We start from the raw sequence: 22736 nt of genomic DNA, 5'->3' as shown, positions 1-22736 counted from the left end.
CCCATGTTGCTAGGAACAAAGTAACAGAAGAATAAATAGGCTGTCCTTCATTTAATGAGATACTACTGAGAGAAAGGACATCATAGCATTTAAATATGGCATAGCAAATGAGCTGAAACTTGCTACACCTTAGTAATATGCAAACAAAATTTAAAATGCTTCCAAAGTATCCATGTTACTGTTTTTATGTGGCACGTGGCACGCCCATGTTCTGGAGGTTGGCTGACTGCCCTCCAGTCAGGGTCTCTTACTGAACCTGGCACTCACTGTTCAACTACACAAGCTAGCCAGCAAACCTCAAGGACCCTCCCGACTGCCTTCCCAGTGCTGGCATTGTGGTCTTGTGCCACCACGCTCATCTTTTTTTTTTTTTTTCTTAAATGGGGAAAGGGTCCTGGGGATCCAAAATGCAGGTCTCCAAACTTGTGGGGCAAGCACATTACCAACTGATGTACTCCCTACCCAGTGCCCTTCACTGTTGTTTTAAAATCACTTTTATTTTCTTTCCATAGCATGGAATGAGATGATTCATGAGACAATGTCACATTATGTATTTGAAAGAAGATAAAAACATAGCTCCCGGGGCTGGAGGGACGGTACGTGCAAGACACTGGATTCGAACTCCTGCCAAGAGAAAGGATGGAGGGAGGGAAGCAGGAAGAGAAGAAAATGTGGTTATATCTTCTTTTGTGCACTTGTAACACACTTCCTACCAAAACTGACTTTGCTCTGTGAAATTTCCACCAGATTAAGAGCAATCTAAATAGAGTGAGGTGTCAAGTCCTGCAACTCTCGAGCACTGAGAGCAGGGCATTGAAAATGAAGTACTTAAAACATTTGCTAACTGAACACACTCGACTTCCTCTTCCGGGTCCTTCTACCCTCCACCTCCAACACTTGTTAAGCAGCTCTGAGACACCTCCTTTCTCCAGCTCCACTGGCCCCACCTTATTCTGTCCGTGTTACACAGGCCTGTGTTCTCAATCTCCAGTTTGGTCCCCTTGGTCTCCAAACACAAATTCATTCTCTGTAGGTCCTAATGGGTCAACTCCTGTCTTCTCCCTCCACATAAGCTCACCAGCAACTTCCTCCTTGCTATTCTGCTTTCAACGTAAGGTCAAGCTTCTTAGCATGTTGTATCACAATGCTCCCATTTAATTTGGGTCCCAGGTCCCCACAGTCACAGCAGCCATCAATGCAGTGAGGTGCTAGTGCAATACACACAACCTCATGCATTCAGGGCTGTTTCCTCTCCTGGTTGTCTTTTGCTTCTTACTAGCTTTCAAGAATCAGTTCAGGGAGATGAAGAAATGGCCCAGTGGTGAAAAATCCACATGGCTCTTGCAGAGGATCAGAGTTTGGTTCCCAGCAGCCAGGCTGTGTTGCTACCAACTGTAACTCCAGCTTGGGGGATCTGAGGCCTTCTGGCTTCTGTAAGCACCCACACTCAAGTGCACATACCCCAGAAAGTTATACAGACACACATACAATTTAAAAAATAAAATAAATCTTAAATAAAAAGTCAATTCAAAGGTCAGCTATCCTATAAAGCACCTGCTCTCTGTTGATTAAAGATCTTAACGTAAATCTTGTACATTACTGTTTATAGAGTTCTTTATTTTATCAGCCCTACTGTTCTTAATAGTGCTATTTGGGGGTGCGTTTGTATCAGTGTGGGTGTGCATGTCTGTGGGTGGGTATGCATAGAGCACACACAAGCAAGTACATACACGCGTGTGGACGTCAGAGGTGACTTCCTCCAACACCCCTCATCTGATTTGTTCTTTTGTTTGTTTGTTTTTAAACTGTATTTTATAATTTAATTTTACATATCAGCCATGGATTCCCCTTTCCTCCCCCCTCGCTCCCTCCTTTGTTCTGTTTTTATTCACATGTTGAGAATACATGTTTGTGTGTGCACCTGTGGGTGTGTGTGTGTGCAGGCCACAGGTCTATGCCAGGAGACTTCTTCCATTTCATTTATTAAAACAGGGTCACTTACTAAAGCTGAAGTTCACCAATTTGGCTATACTATGTGGCCAGCAAGCTGGAATTCTCCTGTCTCTGCCTCCCTTAGGGTTAGGATTACCATGCCTGGCCTTTCACGTGTGTGCTGTGGATCTAAATTCAATGCCAGAATGACTCTCGTCCTCATGCTTATCTAGCAAGTACTTTACCACTGAGCCGTCTCCCTTGCTCCATCCACCTTTTCTGCACTGAATCTGCAGTTCACTGAGCAGCCGGGCTTACCAGCCAACGAGCTCCAGCCATATTTCCTCCCTCCATCCCCAGCACCACATTAACAGTTGTCTGCTGCTGTGGGTGCTGGGGATTCAAACTCATATCCTCATACTGTGGACCAGGGACACCACTCAGCAAGCCATCTCCCCAGGTCCTCTATTAGCATCTTTTGCTTTTCAAACTCATTTCCAGATCATATCTTTTTCAATGTGAGACTTCCTTAAATTTACTCACTCACTTATTAATGTCTATGTATTTTTAGTGCGCTAGGCCTTGTACATACCAAGGAAGTACTCCTGCCACTGAGCTACACTCTATGTAGAGATCCCTTTAAATTCTTTAAAATTAGTGATCACCTCTAAAAAACTTTTGCATGTGTAGGATGGAAGGACAGACACACATGGACACACACACACACACACAGACACAGATAGAGGGAGAGGGAGAGAGAGAGAGAGAGAGAGAGAGAGAGAGAGAGGGAGAGGGAGAGGGAGAGAGAGAGAGAGAGAGAGAGAGAGAGAGAGAGAGAGAGCGAGCGAGCAGGCTGAGTGAGTAAGCCACGAAGAGCCAGCCAGTAAGCAGTACCCTTCCATGGCTTCTGCATCAGCTTCTGCCTCCAGGATCCTGCCCTGCCTGAGTTCCTGCCCTCATTGCTTTTGATGATGACATAAACCCTCTTCTCCCCAAGTTACTTTTTTGGTCATGGTATTTTATCACAGCAACAGTAACCCTAACAAAGACAATCCAGCCTTGTGGATGGAAAAACTACTAGATTCTTAGACCTTCTGTTGGTAGACAGCCCTTGTTGGACCAGCTGGACCACACAGCCTGTAAGTTATTTTAATAAATGCCCTGTATATGTGTACCTACATATATGATAAATATTTGTATTCTGTAAGTTCATTTACTCTAGAGAACCCTAATACACCGGGGGAGCCAAGGAAGACTGCCAGAGATAAGTAAAGAAAAATCTAAGGACAAGTAAGATCAAACAAAGCAGAGTGGGCTAAAAGAACATGTCACAGAGAGAATCCGCTGTCCCCAGAGGTACCTGCATGCAGGGCAGATTGTGTAGGGAGCAGAGAGGGATTGTCAAGACCCAGAATGCACCTGGTGGAACAGCTAAGAGACAAAGATGAAGCACTGGTCGAGTAGCCCAGTAAGAGGACATTTTCTGATACTTCCTGAAGGTCATGCATGTAGAAAGGTCAATAGGTGGACTGCAAGAAGACCAGACCAAGAGACTCGGCCTGGGTGGGCTGGGATGCCAGAGCGGGAGAGAGGGCCCAGCCTTGGGATAAAAAACAACAAGTGTTCCTTATGCTTGAAATATACATTGCTGGGTTATCTTCTAAGCAGGTTTGGACAATCTGTGCTCTCCTCAAGCATGCAAAATTGTCATTTTCTCAAATTCCCAGTGACACTTGGTTACAGTATAGGCTGTCAAGTCTCACATTTTAACAAACTGAAACTTGTGTTATTTTTAACTCTGTTGACTGTTAGAGAAGTTTAATATCAGATTCAATATTTCTGTCTACTGCTCATCTCTACTTCAACTTTTGTGAACTGCTTTTTCACCTCATCTATTTTCTGTTAGGAATCCTCTCTTAGGTAAGAGTCATTAGTAAAGACAAGTGACCATCCCTCATGTGGGTTACAGTTTTCAATCTGTCCTTTGAATGTTTTTTATGGTGTCATCTTAGTCTGGCCACTGAGTTGCTATAGCAACACCTGGGAATGTGTAATTGATGAAGAACAGAATCTACTTTTCACAATCCTGAAAGCTCAGAAGTCTGAGGTTAGGGCTCTAGGCTTAGTATCTACTAAGGTCATTCTCTGCTTCAAGGTAGTACCTTGCACACTGCATCTTCTGTAGTACTGAGAAAACACTGACTAGATGAATGGATTTTTAGTGGTAAAGTTCTAACACCAAAGGGATGAAAACTCCAAGCAACCCATTATCTGTGCTCAAAAATGAGGAAACTCAAGCCCAGGAAGAAGTTCTCTGCAAAGACCACAGGGCAGAAGTTTATGGCAATCGATCACTTTCTATTGTATAATCCCTCCATAACTACATGGAAAAGTCTGTGTTTCTTGTATGACAAGGAGATGTAAGGAAAAGAAAAAAGCAGCCACTATAATTTAAATACAAACTAATCATAAGATCACTGAAGTCAAGGTACCATCACAGATCCTAACTCCTCAGCCTCATGTTCACCACCCTCAATGTTCACCACCCTCAAATTCCACCATCCTCAATGTCCACCATCCTCCATCTCTACCACTCTCAATGTTATCAAATAGAAACAAAAATGAAGAGCTATTTAACCCAGCTCAATAAAATGTATATGGTTTAGCTTTGATGAATGAATATGTAGGCTGGGTGTGCTGACACACACGTTAGTCCCAGTACTTAAGAGGAGGAGGTAGGTGGAGCTCTGAGTCTGAGGACAGCCTGGTCTATAGAGGGAGTTCCAGAACACTTGGGGCTACACAGAGACATGTTCGTCTTGAAAAACCAGAAACCAAAACATGAAGATGTAGTCCTCCTAACAGCAAGTAGTGGGGATGTCCATGCTATAGTGCCATACTATATTCAGTACGACTACACACAGCACCAGTCTAAAGCTGGAGGAGTCAGAAGGAAGCCAATGGATCAAAGGTACCACAAAAGCACTCACCACAATCATGCTAAGAGATGTGAAGAGAATCAAGAAAAAAGGGTCTTCACATAGACTCAGAATCTGGATGACTTATCTTTAGATATCAATAGAAAACTATTATTAAAACACCATATGAGGACCAGAAGGACGGCTCAGGTGGTTAACAGCACTGGCTGGCTGCTCTCACAGAGGACCTACATTTGGTGCCCAGGACCCACAAGGTGGCTCACAAAGCATACATAACTCTAGTTTCTGGTTCCAGGGGGTCTACTGCCACCTTCTGGCCTCCTCGGGTTCTCTCTCTCTCTCTTAAACACACACACACACACACACACACACACACACACACACACCATTCATACACATAAAATAAAAAAATAAATCTTTAAAACACAACCCAATGAAAACAGAACATGGCTGTCAATAAGAAATTGAAGTGATACAGTTGACATACCTCAGATCCTGGCTTTCTGTAGTAAGGAGAGCAAGTAGCGCCCAAGCAAGCACCTGGCTTCTGTCCTCACTGTGAAACTTCCTGTGATGCTTAAGGTTCTGCAGCAGGAGCTGGTCCAGGCACTCCAGGGCCTTTTCTTGCACCGTGCTTTCACAGTCCATCACCACTGGGATGACTCCCATCAACCAGGCTTTCTGGACTGGGACACATGTAGGTTGGGCCTAAGGTTGAAAACATAGCAGAAGATCTAACACTATTACAAATCTAGGGACAAGCCAATAAAGGTGCAATCAACATTTCAACAGATACGCTAAATATGATCACACCTACAGGGGTAGGGCTACAGTTTAATATTAGAAGGTATTCATTGTATGTTCAAAGCTCTGGGTATAATACTTGGCACTATGCCCAAGCAAACAAATAATTGCACTTAATTGCAAATAAAACATAAAGCAAACCAACCAACCAAACAACAACAACAACATTCAGAGATCCTAAAAAGCTATAACCTCTAGCTTATGATGAATCAATTCATATTAAAATGTAAACTTATAAATTAAAGCCATTATCTTATTATTCGTGATTAGTATTATTCTGGTTATTCAAGAACAACAACAAATGATATTTACTCCAAGGAAAATGTGCTGACAGAAAAAGCCAAAATCCGCAGTTCGGGCCTAGAGAGATGGCTCAGTAGTTCACTGCACTTACTGCTCCTCTAGAGGACCAAGTTGGATTCCCAGCACCAAGTTAGGTAGCTCAGCACCCCAATGTTCCTCCAGCTCCAGAGGCTCTCATGTCTCTGTTCTCCATGGGCACTACATGCACATACTCACATGCATGCACACACTTAATAAAAACAAATCTTAAAGGTATGCATTCTTTAATATCTTCCCTGATAAAAAATAATAACCCTTTAAAAATTCTTCAATAGTCAATTGGTTGAGAGAAATAAATTATCATATTAATGAATATGCTCTTCTGGTAATACCTACATATTTTTTTTTTTTTTTTAAATTTTTTGAGACAGGGTTTCTCTGTGTAGCCCTGGGTGTCCTGGAACTCAGATTAGCCCATCTGCCTCTGCCTCCGGAGTGCTAGGATTAAAGGCGTGCACTACCACCACCACCTAGCTACATATATTAATTGACAAAAATTAATCTAGGTCTTGAATTTAGTGAATTTGATTTTAAAGTTCCTGTTTCTGGGGCTCAAGAGATGGTGTGGTGATTTGAATGAGCAAGTCCCTTGGGCTCAGGCATCTGAACACTCTGTGTCCAGTTGCTGGTGCTGTCAGGAGAGGTTCCACTGGGGAGGTATAGCCTTGCTGGAGAAAGTATGTCACTGGGCAGGGGGGCTGTCAGAATTTAGTCTTGCCCCACTTCCTGTTTGCTCTTTGCTTTATTAAGAGGTGATCTCGCAGCGTCCTGATCATCACAATACCTGCTACTTCCTTCCACGCCTCCCTGCCATAGAGAACTTTTACCCTCTGGGACCATAGGCAAAACCAAATCTCTTCCTTATGTTGCTTTTGGTTATGGTGTTTTGTCACAACAGCAAAAAGTAACAGAGATGGCTCCGTGGTTAAGAGCACTTGCTGCTCTTCCAGAGGTCCAGGGTTCAATTCCCAGTACCCACATCTGGTGGCTCACAATCAGCTGTGGGCCTCTCACCACTGTGGGCACATGCACGCACATTTATATAATCACAAACACCGACATGAGAACACATACACATAAATAAAAATTAAAATCAATTTTTAAAATTTTAATTTATTTTTCTGAGATTTAAGATAAAATTAAGAAGCGGCACAGGATTGCTTAGCGTTAGTTCCTAGCTGAATTAAAAGTCATCTGCCAAAGACACTTGTTATTCCCTGTGGTTGGTGTTCAGTTCTCTAAATGGTTTACTTAACATTTAACAACAGGTAATTTTTTTATTGTTTATTTTTAATTTCATGTGAATTCATGTTTTGCTTGCATGTATATCTGTGTGAAGATGTCTGATCATCTGAAACTGGAGCTACAGACAGTTGTGAGCTGCCATGTGGATGCTGGGAGTTGAACCAGGGTCCTCTGGAAGAATAGCCAGGTCTTTTAACTTCTGAGCCATATCTTCAGCCCCACAACAGGTAATTATTATGTAGCATTACTCCTGCCCCTGTTTGGAATTGGGGACTAAACTCAAGCACTTTATACATATAAAGCACATGGTCTATCCCTAATCCTCCAACTCCAGAATTTATGTAAGTAAGTAAGTATGTATGTATGTATGTATGTATGTATGTATGTATGTATGTATGTATGTATCTATCTATCTATCTATTTATCTATCTATCTTTAAGGCAGGGTATACTGTAGACAAAGGGCCTCAGCCTCACAGTAATGCTCCTGCCTCAGCTTTATGAATGTTAATTTGAAGTGTGAACCATCAGAGCCAGCTCAGAGCTGCTTTTGATACAAAGCACTAAGCAATCTCTACACAGCATGCTCCTCCTTACCGTGACAAGTTCTGTTAGGGACTGTAAGGCCTGCTTCCGCACAGATACGGCAGGGTCTCGACAATGGTCCCGCAGGATCAACAGGTCCTCCTCCATGCTCAAGATGTCACAGTGTTTCAAAATACTCACTAACACCTGGAAGGTACAACAGGAAGTGGTGACTAAGGGCACCAACACAGACAAAGAAATACTTCAACCTTGTCACAGATCAACCTTATTTCCCTATGATATTTTCTTTTGAAAGGGCTCTCTTGGGTAGTGATGCTGCACGCCTTTAATCCCAGCACTTGGGAGGCAGAGGCAGAGGGATTTCTGAGTTTGAGGTCAGCCTGTTCTACAGAACCCGTTCCAGGACAGCCAGAGCTACAGAGAGAAACCCTGTTCTGAAAAAAACAAAACAAAACAAAACAACAACAACAACAACAACAACAACAAACAAAAAACCAAAACCAAAAAAAAAAAAAGGAAGAAAGGATTCTCTCTAGAAAAAAACTGAACATTACAACCAATTTCACAAATTTACTGAAATTCATCTATGGTCTCCTAGTTCAACAAATACATATAAAAAGTTGTTTTTTATAGTGGTGTGTAGCCCTGGCTGAGTTGGAACTCACTATGTGGAACAGGCTGGCCTCAAACTTAAACTCGCTTACATTCTGATACCTGCCTCTGCCTCCTGAAAGCAAGGATTACAGGCACAAACCACTACACTCCACAACAGTTGTGTCTCCAAAAGGCACCAAGTAAACTTGAAAGTTTAAAAATCAGCAGTCTTCTAGATCTTCTGTAGTTATAAATGGCAGAACCAAAGGCAAATTAAACAATGAACAAAGAGTGCGGCATTGCTGAGCTGTGTGTAAGGAGGAAGGACCCACCTGGAGTGCAGACTTCCTGACGTTGATCTTTTCATCCCTGGTTCTTTTTCTCAGCATCGCCATGAAGCATCTCTCTGTTGACGATACCAAAGAATCACAGTCTTGAGAAAGACCACACACACCTACGGTGTCACAACACTGAGGAGACAGGATTGGCTAGAGACTCACTATAAGTAAGAAAAGAAAGTATCAAAAAGTCTTGAAAAAGAAGAAAGTTTGAATAATCAGGCATTCACTATAAAAAAAGCATTAACTTTAGAATATCGAGGAATTTGATTTTAAATTCTGGCTTCTACCACTAAATGAATTTTTAAAGATTCATTTTAATTCTTCTTATTTTTTCTTACTATTTTATTCTTATTAAGTAATAATACATAAATATTGTGTGTGGGTGGGTGGGTGGGTGGGTGTGCTTGTGGAGGTCAGAAGATGGCATCGGATCCCAGGAGCTAGCGTCAAAAGCAGTTGTGGGCTGTCTGAGGGTGCTGGGATCTGAACTCCCGAGTCCTGGCTCCAGCTGCCCTCTACAACTCTGAATGAATTATTTACTGCTTCTAGTTTGCTTGGCTGCAAATAAGACTATTTAAGACCCAGGGATGTTGTAGAGATTTGATGAGGCGATATGTGACCATTTTCAATTTTCTACTAGAAAGGCTCTGGAATTACTAAGCACCTAAGAGTTGCTCCTACAGATTATGTCTTTGGTATAAATTAGAAACCTAAACAGAAAATTGTAAGAACATTTAATGATTCATTAAAAAAAAAATAAGAGGAGCTGTGGCTCGATGGGTCCAGAGGCTTGCCATGCAAGCCCGACAGACAACCTTAGTTTGAGGCCCTGAAACCCACGTAAAGAAAGGAGAAAAATTATTCTTCCAAGTTGACCTCTGACCACCACATGTGCACCATGGCCTATCTACTCCATTACACACAGACACACACCAACCACCACAGTTTTTTAAATAAATAAAAGTAAGACATGTACTATATAAAACACATTTAAAAAAACAGCTATACTTTCTAAAATATAACAAAAGACTGGCACTGTTTTACCTTTTTGTACACTCTGATACTTGGCTGTCACCTGTTATAACCACACATGTGATCTCTGGGAAATATCAATTTACTCTTGTGAGAAGATCAAGGTGTGGGGAATAAATGAGACCTTAATAATAAAATGGACATGGTTTTCATATCACACACCCACGAAGGAGGCTTAGCAACAACCCTTCAGAGGTTCCCAAGCAAAAGATGGAAACAGCCCAAGTAATATTTGAAAATATCCACAAAATTAACAAAGCTTAGTAAGCTTTAGCTAGACTGACCAAGAAAATCATATTCAAACTGTTAAAACCAGATATGCAACATTATGACATAACTCCACTGGTCAAAAAAGGATCCCGCACCATACACACAAAGCCAAAGATGGTTTTACTAGGAATTCTATCAAATGATGACACACAAATGAGGGAGAATCCTTCACCAACTTGATCAGAAGACACAAGAGAAGAAGATAGTTCCCTCCTCATAATAATACCACACCACTATTACTGACACAAAACCAGACACCTCAACAAAACAGAACCCTTGTGACTACAGACACCAGCATTCTCAGCAAAACACTAGCAAGTTGAACTAAGCAAGATTAAAAAAGGATTGCACTGTGTCTGCTACTTATCTCAGGGATCCAATGCTGATTCTAATACCAGTGACTGGAAATGCCGCAGCATCATAAGAAAGAGGAAAACTCCTCAATCACCTTAGAGATGAAGAAAAGCATTTGCAGTATTGAGGATAAAAACACTCAGCAAATTTGGAACAGAGGGAAATTTCCTCCCAAAGACATAGGCTAGCCTGAAAAAGCTCACAGCTGATCTCATACGCAACAGTGAATACCAAAAGCTCTGCCCAATTAAAGACAAACTCACAAGTCAAGACTCTTTCCATCATTCAACACTGTGCTTGAGAGTCTAGGCTAGAGCAACTAGGTAAGAGAAGTAAATAAAAAGCATCTGGATGGAAAGAAACAAGTACATTATCTCTATTTGTAGGAGACTTAATCTTCCATAGAGAAAATCCAAGAATTCCACAAAATAAAACAAAACAAAAACTATTGGAATGAATTTAGTCAGTCTTAGTTAGGGTTTCTATTGCTGTAAGAGACACCATGACCACAGCAACTCTTATAAAGGGAAACATTTATTTGGGGCTGGCTTCCAGTTCCGGGGTTTAGTCCCTTATTCTCATGGAGGGACATGGTGGCATGCAGGCAGACATGGTGTTGAAGAAGGAGCTGAGAGTGGAGAAGGAGCTACATCTTGATCCCGCAGGCAACAGGCAGTGAGTGGTCTAAAACACTGAGTATGGCTTGAGCATATATGAGACCTCAAAGCCCATTCCCACAGTGACACACTTCCTCCAACAAGGCCACACCTCCGATTAGTGCCACTGTCTATGAGCTGATAGGTGCAATTACATTCAAACTACCAGTCACTGTTCTATTGCTGTTGAGAGATACCATGACCAAAAGCATTTAAATGGGGGCTTGCTCAGTTTCAGAGGTTAGTATATTATCATCACGGTGGGAAGAAACACGATAGCATTCTGGCAGGCACTAGAGTAGTAACTGAGGGCTAAAGTCTGATCCTTAAGAAAGAGACACTGGGCCTGGCATAGGTTTTTAAAACCTCAAAGCCCACCCCTTGTGACACACTTTCTCCAACAAGGCCACATCTCCTAATTCTTCTCAAACAGTGCTATTCACTGGTGACCAAGCATTCCAATATGTGAGCCTATGAGGGCCATTCTTATTCAAACCACCACAGCCAAGTTTTAGGATAAAAAGATCAATAACCAAAACCCTTTGTAAAAACTATTAGTGGAAATTTAAAAATGAAATAAAGAGAATATTTCAATTTATAATAGCACAAAAAAGAACAAAATACTCAGGACTAAATTCAAAGATCTAGAGTTGTTTATATGGTTTGCCCTATATGTTTATACTTATATGAAGATTGGCCATGGTGGTACATGCATGAAATTCCAGCACTTCAAGAGGCTAACTAAGACAGGAAGACCAATTGTTCCAGGCCAATGTGAGCTACTTCGTGAGTTGCAGGCAAACTTAGGTTGCATGGTGAAACTCTAAAGAATGTTTTTGTTTACACAAAAACAAGACAAGTCAGGCAAGGTAATAAAGCTTGTCTGAAGATCAGAGGACAGAGCCAGCCACAGAGTTAGCCACAGAGGTCAGGCAGTGGTGGCCCACACCTTTAATCTCAGCACTTGAGGTCTCATGCCTTTCGGCTGAGGACTCAGAGGCATTCAGTCTGAGGATTGGTAAGAGACAGGATCTTCTCTTTTTGGTGAGGAGTTGGCGAGGTGAGAACTGGCTGTGGCTTGTTTCCTCTGACCTTTCAGCATGTACCCCAACATCTGGCTCCGGGTTTTTATTTGATTCATGCAACAATATACACAGGCTGTATTTCATTTGAAGACCAAGGCAAGAGCACAGAGAGTTCAAAGACAGCCTGAGACATATAAGAAGGCCTTGTCTCAAAATAAAATTTTAAGAAAGGGAAAGGAATACAACAAAATCATCCCTAAAACAAGAAACAAATGAAGCACCTACTGCAAACATACCTGATGTGAACAGGTGAGAGTATCATCACATTTATGTAACAGTGCTCTCTAAGTTGATCTCAAATCAACCCTCATCAAAATGCAAGATGGGTGTCAGGAATGGTGCACACTCCTGGAATCTTACCATCTGGGGGACTAAGGAAGAGCTTCAGTTCAAGGCTAGCCTGAGCTACACAGAGAACCCTTACCCTGAGAAAAGCACACATACAACACATCTATATCTTTTTTTTTTTTTTTTTTTTTTTGGCTGGGGGCGGGGGTAGCTCTAAAATTTCTGTGGAATACAAAGAATCCGGAAGAGCCAAATCACTTTCGAAAAAGGAAACAGAGAGCTCACACTTCCTGATGTTTAGAACCTATGATGCAATCCAGAATCTGTCACTGCAAAATATCCTATGACAAAAAAAAAAAAAAAAAAAAAACACTTTTGAACTGAAATCAGTTAAGCAGTGCAAACAGGGAAAAGCTGTCTCCACTCTCTGCCCAAAGGCATGCAACAAATTCTCTGTCCTCAAGAAGTCTTACTAGCCCAGAAGCATCAATGAAGGGGTCTTCAAACAAAATATCAGTCTACATCCTTATTGTCCCACACCCGGAAGCCTAAAATCGCACACACACACATCATTTTTCACAAATTTCCTGTTTTTCATTGAAGATACTATGTAAGGCTAAGCCCCCGCTGATTACTTTGCATTGAGGGTTCTTTCCCATGATGTGTACCCCACATGTCGGTAAACCCGATTTTCTTACTAAGCTGCTATTGGATTTTAAGAGTTTGACCCAATTAATACAAGTTGAGAGGAAAAAGACTTTTTAGGAAAGACGGGCTTGATTTACCCTCAGGGACAGACTGGAGCTGAATCAGCTGGTATCAGGTTCTTGGGTGTCCCCTTTTAAAGTCCACATGTAAGGTGGGCAAGAAACGTTACAGGTGAGGTGGGTGCAGCATCTTCCCACCACTGGGGACCACAGTTTTCTGAAAGCTTTTACCTTGGTGAAGCAGGGTGTCTCATTTCTGCTGTTGTCAAATACCAGGCTGGCTGGCTCATGAGACTCTGGGGAAGTCTACTGTCTGCATCTCGAACCTTGTTTTAGGAATGTTGGGGTTACAGACACACACCACAGCACATGGCTTTTATAAAAATATGGGTTCTGCTCTTTATTATTTTTGATGTTGGGACTTTTCCTTCTGATCCCTTTGACATCAAATCATTTTATTCACTCTAAACCTGCCTTCTTTTCTTGAAAAACGTACTTACGACTTCACTTTCTAACTCTCCCTACTTACTCCCTTTCCACATTTTAAGAAGTCTAGATTTTCTTCTCCCTTTCCTTTTCATTCAACTTTTAAAACTTTCCGGTTTAGGGCTGGATAGATGGTGAAGAGCACTGGCTGCTCTTGCTCTTTCAAGGAACCCTGGTTCAATTCTCAGCACCCATATGGTGGTTCACAACTGTCTCAAACTTACTGTTTATTGAACTTCCTGGTTTAGGGCACCATTGAGGTAGCTTAGCAGACAGACACTTGCTAAGCTTGACAACCTAAGTTCAATCCTTGGAACACATCTGGAAAAAAGAACTGACTCCGCCAAGTTGTCTTTGGACTTCATTTTGCACCCATGGCATGCATGCCTACCCACAGACACAGACAGACAGACAGACAGACAGACAGACAGACACAGACACAGACACAGACACACACACATCCAATAAAACGTTTCTTAAAAATAACAAAACAAAAACGTTTCTGTTTCAGAATACTCCTATCTCACCATTCCTGTTGTTAGAATCAGGGTATGGAATATGGATATGGAAAGTGGTACTTGGCTTCTACTTTATACTTGTTGCTGTTACTACTGTCTGGCAAAATGCTTTGACTACATTATATGAAATGCTCTGCCACTGAGCTCCTTTCCCAGCCAGGGAAAGAAAACACCTAGCTCTGTAGCCAAGTTGCCCTTTCTTGAAGATCAGTGGATACTTTAACTCAGAGAATATGGGAGAAAAGCTCAAGCTGATGATCAGGCCACAGTTGACATGGCTAGAGAGAAGGAGCTGGCAGTTACCCACTCCTACAGCAACAGCAGAGAAAGCAAGACTACTGCACACCAGGTCTACACGGGGCCACTGCACAGACTGTTCCATAGCCGTACATTATTGATAAGACTAAAGGGGTAATTAGACCGGAAGTGTCCAATGGTTTGGCTGTTTACAGCACATCTGCCTCATCTGTAAGACTCCATCCCTGGGAGATGCACAAAGAAAGCAGAACTCTCAAGTGCTGCATAACTAGGTCAACCTCCATCAAAATCCACCAAGTCCCACCACAGAAGTCACGGGAACTGTACTACAAAATCCAACTGGAAATCTATGCAATACTTCACAAAAATATGATATCCCCAGAAGCAAAATAGTGCAAGGGTTGCCTTAGTTAGGGTTTCTGTCACTGTGATATAACACCATGACAAACAACTTGGGGCAGAAAGGGTTTATTTCAGCTTGCAAGTCTTATGTCACATTCAATTACCGAGAAAATCAGAGCAAAAACCCAAGGCAGGAAGGAATCTGAAGCTGAAGCCACAGAGCCCAACCTACAGTCTTGACCCCATTTGGGGAGTCACATATCAGGTATCCTGCACGTCAGATACTACATTATGATTCATAACAGTAGCAAAATTAAGGTTAGGAAGTAGTAATGAAATAATTTTATGGTTGGGGGGGTCACCAAAACATGAGGACTGTATTAATGGGTTGCAGCATTAGGAAGGCTGAGAACCACTGTCATAGAGGAATTCTGTTTACTAGCTTGCTCCTCATGGCTTGCTCACCAGGGTGGCACAGCCCACAGTGAGCAGGGGGCCCTCTCACACCAAAAAACAATTAAGAAAATGTCTCACAAGCTTACCCACTGACCAGTCTGGTGGGAGCATTTTCTCAGTTGAGGTCCCCTCTTCCCAAATGACGCTAACTTGGGTCAAGTTGACATAAAACTAGCCAGCACTAGTGTGCTCTCTAAAGAGGTTCTCAGACTAAAGTGGAAGGCATATCCATCCCGAAAATGCACAAATCTCAACACAGAAATACAAGTAGTATTAAAAGCAAAGCAATGTGACATTTCCAAAGTTCATAATTCTTTAGAAACTGACTTCAAAGATACTAAAGTAGATGAGATGGCGGGTGAAGAATTCAAAAGAGTGATTTTTAAAGAATTAAGAAAAAAATAGAAAAACAACTGAACAGATTAAAATTAATAATATAGTTTATGAATAAGAAATTCAATAAAGAGAGAAATTTTGAAAAAACAAGTCTTGGTAATGAAAAATTTACTAAGTGAAACAAAAGCTGAGCAGAAAGCCTTTGATTGGATCAAGCAAAGGTGTCTCAAGGCATGAAAACAAGGTGGATGAATCAAAGCTCCCAGGCAGTAATAAAGACAAAAACAAATTAGGAACAGAACATGCATATAGTCTGGGGTGGGATCAAAATAACAAATAAGTATAGAAGGTGGCATGGAGATACAGATTAAAGGCAACACACAGAACCCAAACCACAAAGAACCTTACTCAATGAAATAGGAAATTTCCCAAATCTTGAGAAAGAACACTGATTTAAAAAAGGAAGTGTTTGGACCCCAAGGCAACATGACCCGGTTGTTTTTTAAGAGTACAGAAGAGAAAAAGAATATGAAACTGGCAAGAGAAGAGCCATCTCTCTTATTAGACAAGCCCCCCAAAGGAAAAACAAAAACAAAACCCTGGCAGATCAGATCATTATGAGCAGAATAGCTAGCTTTCAGCATCGAGAGAAAGCACTTTGAAGATTAACACAGACTAAAGAACTTTGTGACTTCTAAGCCAACACTACAGAAGACAAAGAAATCCCTACACAGAAGACAAACAGCTTCAAGAGCATGGGGGAAGGTTACAGAAGAGTAATCAACAAGCCTAAGTATTAGGAAAATGACAAATGATAGGAATTACTATGTATCTTCCAAGAATAACTTTGCATGTGGTCTTAACTCTCTAATTAAAACACACAGGCTGGGTTGGGCAGTGGTGGCACGTGCCTTCAACCCCAGCACTTGGGAGGCAGAGGCAGGCGGATCTCTGTGAGTTCAAGGCCAGCCTGGTCTACAGAGTTCCAGGAGAGCCAGGGCTACACAAAGAAACCTTGTCTTGAAAAACCAAAAAACAAACAAACAAAAAAATCAAAAACCGACCACAGGCTGTCTGGCTTAAAAACAACTGTTTGCTGCCTGTAAGAAATATCCCTTGGGCCTTGGTGCTACCGGGCCCATGTTGATGTCCAGGCCGGAGATGCTGCTGAGGGCCCTGTCTGGGTCTGTGTTCCTACTACAGCTAGGGTCTGCCATGATGTCCATGGCCTGTGTTGCCATAGAGGGTCAAAGAAACCATGCTGGTGGGAGAGCCCCTTGCCAGTGGCCCAGACCAACAGATCAGCTACTACCCAGAGCCACATCCTGGGCCTTGGGTTGGCCCACCCTAGCATCTACCCCATCCATGACCTGCTGGAGTGCGTGAAGGGACTGGTCCTGTAGAACAATAACCACAGGATCTCCATGACTCAGGGCAACAGCAGGATGTCCGAGAGGAGTTTCAGTGAGGGTCCAGTGATGATGGTGTGCCAGAGGCCACTGCAATGAACACTCTGTGGGTGGGGCTGATTGGACAAAAGGGCATACTGTGCGACACATTCCAGTTCCTAATGCCACTAGAATGAATGAAGAGGTGTTGAAAAGATAGAGGGGCGATATGGTTTTTTTGGTTATTATTGTTTTTAATTAAATTTTTTTGGGGAGGTTTCTTTTGGGAGGATGCTGCAGGGGTGAGTGGACAATATGGAGGGACTGGGAGGTGAGTGGGATTGGGGTACATGATGTGAAATTCCTAAAGAATCAATAAAGAATTACATTTTTTTTTAAAAAAAGGATATTCCTTGTTAGCAAACACAAAGACTGAAGTAAAATGATAGGAAATGATATTCTAAGCAAATGAAACCTGGAAGCAGGCAGAAGTAGCAATACTTGTATCATATAGGGCAGATTTCAAGCCATAATTAGTCAGAAGAGATAAACATTGGTGAAATAAAGAATATATATATCAGCGCCAGGTGGTGGTGGCACACGCCTTTGATCCCAGCACTCGGGAGGCAGAGGCAGGTGGATCTCTGAGTTCAAGGCCAGCCTGGGCTACAGAGTGAGTTCTAAGACAGCCAGGGCTACAGAGAGAAACCTGCCTCAAAATAAACAAACAAACAAACAAATAAATAGTAAAGAATATATCAAAAAGATGCAATCATGAACAAATATATACCAAAAGCCAGTATATTCAACTTCATAAAAACAGACACTTCTGACATAAAGGGACAGGTGGGCCCTGACAGTGAAACAGGAGGTGACTTTAACTTTACACAACTGGACAGAGTGGTGTACTCCTGTGACCACAGCATCTGGGACGTGGAGGGTTTAGGGGCACGTCATCCTTGGCTACAAAAGACTCTATCTCAAAAACATAAACAAAACTACTTCTGGCAAGTGAAATGCAATCCTAATACACTGTTGGTAGAAATGATGTTCTTGTCTGGGTATGGTGGTGTATGCCTTTAAACCAGCACTCGGGAGGGAGGCAAGGGCAGGCAAGGATACATAGTGAGACCATGCCTCAAATGAATACGCAATAATAAGCAGTTCTTAATAAAATAAAACCAGAACTGTCATATGGACTCAGCTTTATCATGTACTCGGGTTTTTCCCTGGAAGAAATCAATATACAACAGATGTACCTATACTTTCATGCCTACTGCGGCATTATTCACAACACTCAAGCCACAGATTGACCTCAGGGTCTCCAAAGACAGAGAATGTGATATATACACACAGGTGGGATTCTATTCAACCACACAGAAGAACACAATGAGGCCACCTGCCGAGAAAGGCATGAAGCCAGAGTTATGTCAAGTGAAATAAGCAGACTCGGAAGTACACTATCACAGATGTTCTCTCAGTGTGAGGTCGAAGGGGGCACACAAGGAAGAGGCAGCAAGATGGAGCGGGAAAGAACAAGTGTGGGTACCTCCAGACTGTGTTCTTCTGCCATTATCATCAGTGTTGCTTTGCGTCAACTGCCAATTTCCACTGGCAAGCACTATTAACAAGAAAAAAGATTAAGGTAAAAGTCTGTTCTATTTCAATAGCACAAGCCCTGCATGTTACTCAGGTGGTAAACTGGTGGAAACAAACCTCGGTTTCGAGGAAGAAAAGAACAACATTAGGACAGGCGAGTACGGACGCGGGAGCCATACTAACAGTCAGCGCAGCTGTTGTTTGTTTTTCTTAAGAGCAAATTCAGTGTTTGAAAAGCACTGATGATTACCTGTTGAGTGTCTCTGTAAAGTACTAGAGCGACTCTGTAGTCCAGAAACTAAAGAACCTGAAAGTAAGCAGACAGACAAGAGTATAAATCCCACATAGACACACAGACCAGTCAGCAGACACGCTCAGAACTGCTGACGGCTTTCTTTTGCTTCAGAAAGGAGTTTCAAATGTATCGGGCTTCCCTTCTTTTTTTTCTTTTAAAGATTTGTATTTATTTTTTATGCATACAGTGTTCTGCCTGCATGTATCCCTTCAGGCCAGAAGAGGGTGCCAGATCTCATTACAGATGGTTGTGAGCCACCATGTGGTTGCTGGGAATTGAACTCAGGGCCTCTGGAAGAACAAGCAGTGTTCTTAACCTCTGAGCCATCTCTCCAGCCCCAGGCTTCCTTTCTTAAATGGGGATTTGAAGTTGGAGATACGCTCAAGTTGTAGAACACATGCTTAGTTGTGTGAGGTACTGGGATTGAGCCTACATACAGTAAGTTAATAACAAATGGTCAAGTGGTTTATGAGGATGAATTAAAACTACACACACACACACACACACACACACACACACACACACACACACGGCCTTAACAAAGTATGATCCACTTGTAGTTCATTTTTTGGTTTGTTTTTTCTTTCTTGGTCATCCATATGGGCCTTGACCCATGGTCTCATGTCCCTGAGTTGCGCCTCTCCCCGCCTCTCCGCCCCCCCCCCCTCCTCCCCCCCCCTCCCCTCCTTCTCGCACTTACTGTTAATGAAGATCTCCAACAGACTCTCTGATGTGCTGCTGGCAGACAACTCCAGACAATGTGCAAAGCTGGAGAGCGCCTTGCTGCGGACAGTGGGAGCCTTGTCTAAGCAACGATCAAATATAATTTCTTGCACGAAGAATTTATGCTTTAGAAACTTCTGATGCTCCAATAATACAGTGTCATCCGCCTCTCTTTCAGGCAGCTCTAAGAGAGCTAAAGCAACATCAAGAGTGAAAACCCGGTGTGGAATCTGCCAAGGCAGAATTAGAGGAATGCATCAGTAGGAGTCAGAACCAAAGCCAAGAGCTCATCTGCATTCAGACCTGGCTGTCATCTGGCGCTCAGAGCCAGGACCCAGGCCTTTATACAACCCATCTCCTACCTTAGAACTCCGCGAGTATTTGTGAAGCCAGGCAATGAACGTAGCATACTCCTCAGAGGGAAGTTTATTAAGCAGCTGGACCAGGGACTGTGCTGCATAGGTCCGATACTCGGCTTTATCTACCACCTGGAACACATCAGAGAAAACTGACTGGCCACCATTGCAGAATGACAGAAGCTCATGTCGTAGCGAAAATTAGCAGGTGTGATTAGCTCAATGATCTTGAAACACCAGATAAATGACTAACAAATTATATGCTTTTATACCCCAATGAAAACTAAACTGTAACACACTGCAGAAAAACACAATTTCAGAGACTATTCACCTCTACAGCAGATACGGTTCAAATTAAAAATCATTTGCTTAAACAGTTCCAAAAACTTATGAAATATTAATAAAAATTTGAGAATGGAAGCTAATGAAATGGCTTAGCATTTAAGAGTGCTTACTGTTCTTGCAAAGGATCTGGGTTCGGTTCTCAGCACCCACATAGTGGCTCATAACTGCCTGTAACTACAGTTCTAGGGGATCCAGGACTCTCTTCTTGACTTCATGAGCACCAGGCACACACATATGCACATATATACACGTAGGTAAAACAAACATACACATAAAAAAAACTTTTAAGACTAGAACATGATTAGATAATTGATATTAGTTTGTCTTTTAGATAGTAAATGTTTTATGTTCTTTTAAAAGTTCTTATCCTTTATAGAGAAATACACTGAAATATTAGGAATGAAACAATAAGATGGAATTTGCTTCAGAAGAAAAAAACCAGTGCACATGTATCAAATAAAACTGATGAATTATAGGAATGTGCCGACTCACACCATTTTTCCTGTTTTGTACACTTCTATCATTTTCCAAAATAAAAATTGTATATTTTAAAGGAACATTTGTTAGCTGGGTATGGTGGTGCTTGCCTTTCATCTCTGCACTCAAGAGGCTAGGAGCGAGAGGGTTGTGAGTCAAGCCTACCGCCAGCGTATAGGAAGACCCTGCCTGTGAACACACACACAAAAACAAGGAAAAACTGCATTGTTTAAGCTCCCTGTGGTGAGGCTCAAGAACAAATGCCAGCGCCTATCTTTGGATATGCAATACTGACATACTGTAACCACCGAAGCACACGGTACCTTGGCACAGATATGCTGCAGTAAGGTGCCCAGGACTGGGAAGACGCCTTCCTGTAGTTCATCCACAAGTGAGCTAGTTCAAATGAAAACACAAACCCAGTTACAATCCAACAGTCACTTCTGAAGTCTGTGCTCAAAAACCACTATTTGTATGTTTTAGAACCTCAAATATCACAATCAGCCTACCCACTGGGGTCCGCAAGGTAAAGGCATTTGGCCCACAAGTCTGGCAACCAGAACCCATTTAAACACTGAAACGTTTGAAGATAGCACTGACCCCACAAAGTTGTTTTCTGACTTCCACATGTGCTTGTGGCATGGGCAGGAGTGTATGTTGTACACATGCATTCATACACACACAAATACACATGAAATAATAACTAAAAATTGTAAAAGCAAACTATTCCTTTTTGATTTGTTTCAGAAGAATAAAGATGCATTGCAACAGATTAGAAAAACACGCTTCCTAAGCAGTTCAATAAAGAGTTTTCATTGAGAAGTGGAGTTATTTAGAGAAGGACAAAAATTCAGTCTTCATGGGCTCTTTTAACTATAGTAGTTTTCATGGGAGGACGTAAACGACATCACCAGGACTCGGGGCAGCTGTGCCAGTTCAGAGGGACTGTAGTTACCATAGTCTCCTGGTCTACTCTTTGATTTTATCTTTACATAAACATTCAATGGCAATACGATGAACTACTATTTACTTTTGTTTTTTTCTGAGACAAGATCTCTCTATGCAACCCTGGCTGTCCTGGAACTCACTGTGTAGACTAGGATGGCCTTGAACTCAGAGACTCGACTCCCTCTGTCTCCCTAATACACATTAAAGGCATGTGCCATGAATTCTTATGAAAAAAAAAATGTTTCTACTTAACACATCCTAGATATTTAATGTTTTAAAATTCTTATCCATAAGCTAGTCAGTGAGTTTTGGCTCAGTGGGTAAAGGCACTCTGCCAATAACGCTTGGTGCCCTGAATTCAATCACCAGGACCCACATGGGGGAAGGAGAGAGCCAATTCCCCCAGACTGTCCTCTGACCTCCTTATGTGTGCCGAGGCACAAACACAGACATATGGAAAAAGAAGAAAAAAATATCACAGCCAGGCAGTGGCAGTTCACGCCTGCAAATCAGCACTCAGGAGCCTGCAGCAGGATTCTCTCAAGGTCCAGGCCAGGCTGGTCTACACAGTGAGTTCTGGTTCAGCTGAGGTAATAGTGAGAGCCTGCAAAACACCAAACCAAACAAACCAATCCTATCAAGAGACAGTCGCTCAGTGACAAGATAATATCATCCAGTGCCAACATCTCCAACCACACACAGGAAAGAAGCCTGCAGCGTGAACACACACATTCACTTTATACTGCACACCTGCACACATTCATTTTACACTGACCTGCACACATTCACTTTACACTGCACACCTGCACACATTCACTTTACACTGCACACCAAACACTCAAGGGAAGGGGGGAGGCAAATGGAAGAGACAGCAAATGTACCTGTCCAATAAAGCCAAGAGGGGGCTCTTCTTTTTTTTTTTTTTTTTTTCCTTTTTTGGATTTTCGAAACAGGGTTTCCCTGTGTAGTTTTGCGCCTTTCCTGGAACTCCCTTGGTAGCCCAGGCTGGGATTAAAGGCGTGTGCCACCACTGCCCAGCTAAGAGGAGACTTTTAAGAGGAGCTAAGCAATTCAT

General features: G+C 42.2%; 1 protein-coding gene across 1 annotated transcript in view; it reads right to left on the bottom strand.

Moving 5' to 3' along the window:
• Ncapd3 (non-SMC condensin II complex subunit D3) overlaps positions 1-22736 on the bottom strand; it is a 76290-nt gene that overhangs the window by 36388 nt on the left and 17166 nt on the right. Inside the window, exons 9-16 of the mRNA XM_036194331.1 lie at positions 21037-21109; positions 19898-20023; positions 19513-19765; positions 18768-18824; positions 18468-18539; positions 8734-8807; positions 7859-7993; positions 5359-5579 (exon numbers count right to left, since the gene is read on the bottom strand). Of these exons, the coding sequence (XP_036050224.1) occupies positions 5359-5579; positions 7859-7993; positions 8734-8807; positions 18468-18539; positions 18768-18824; positions 19513-19765; positions 19898-20023; positions 21037-21109 (1011 nt within the window). The remainder of the gene's footprint in view (positions 1-5358; positions 5580-7858; positions 7994-8733; positions 8808-18467; positions 18540-18767; positions 18825-19512; positions 19766-19897; positions 20024-21036; positions 21110-22736) is intronic.

This window comes from Onychomys torridus, chromosome 7, assembly GCF_903995425.1.
Source record: "Onychomys torridus chromosome 7, mOncTor1.1, whole genome shotgun sequence".
NCBI classification, from domain to species: domain Eukaryota; kingdom Metazoa; phylum Chordata; class Mammalia; order Rodentia; family Cricetidae; genus Onychomys; species Onychomys torridus.
The sequence above is the reverse complement of the archived record's forward strand: the minus strand, read 5'-3'. Positions and strand labels throughout refer to the sequence as shown.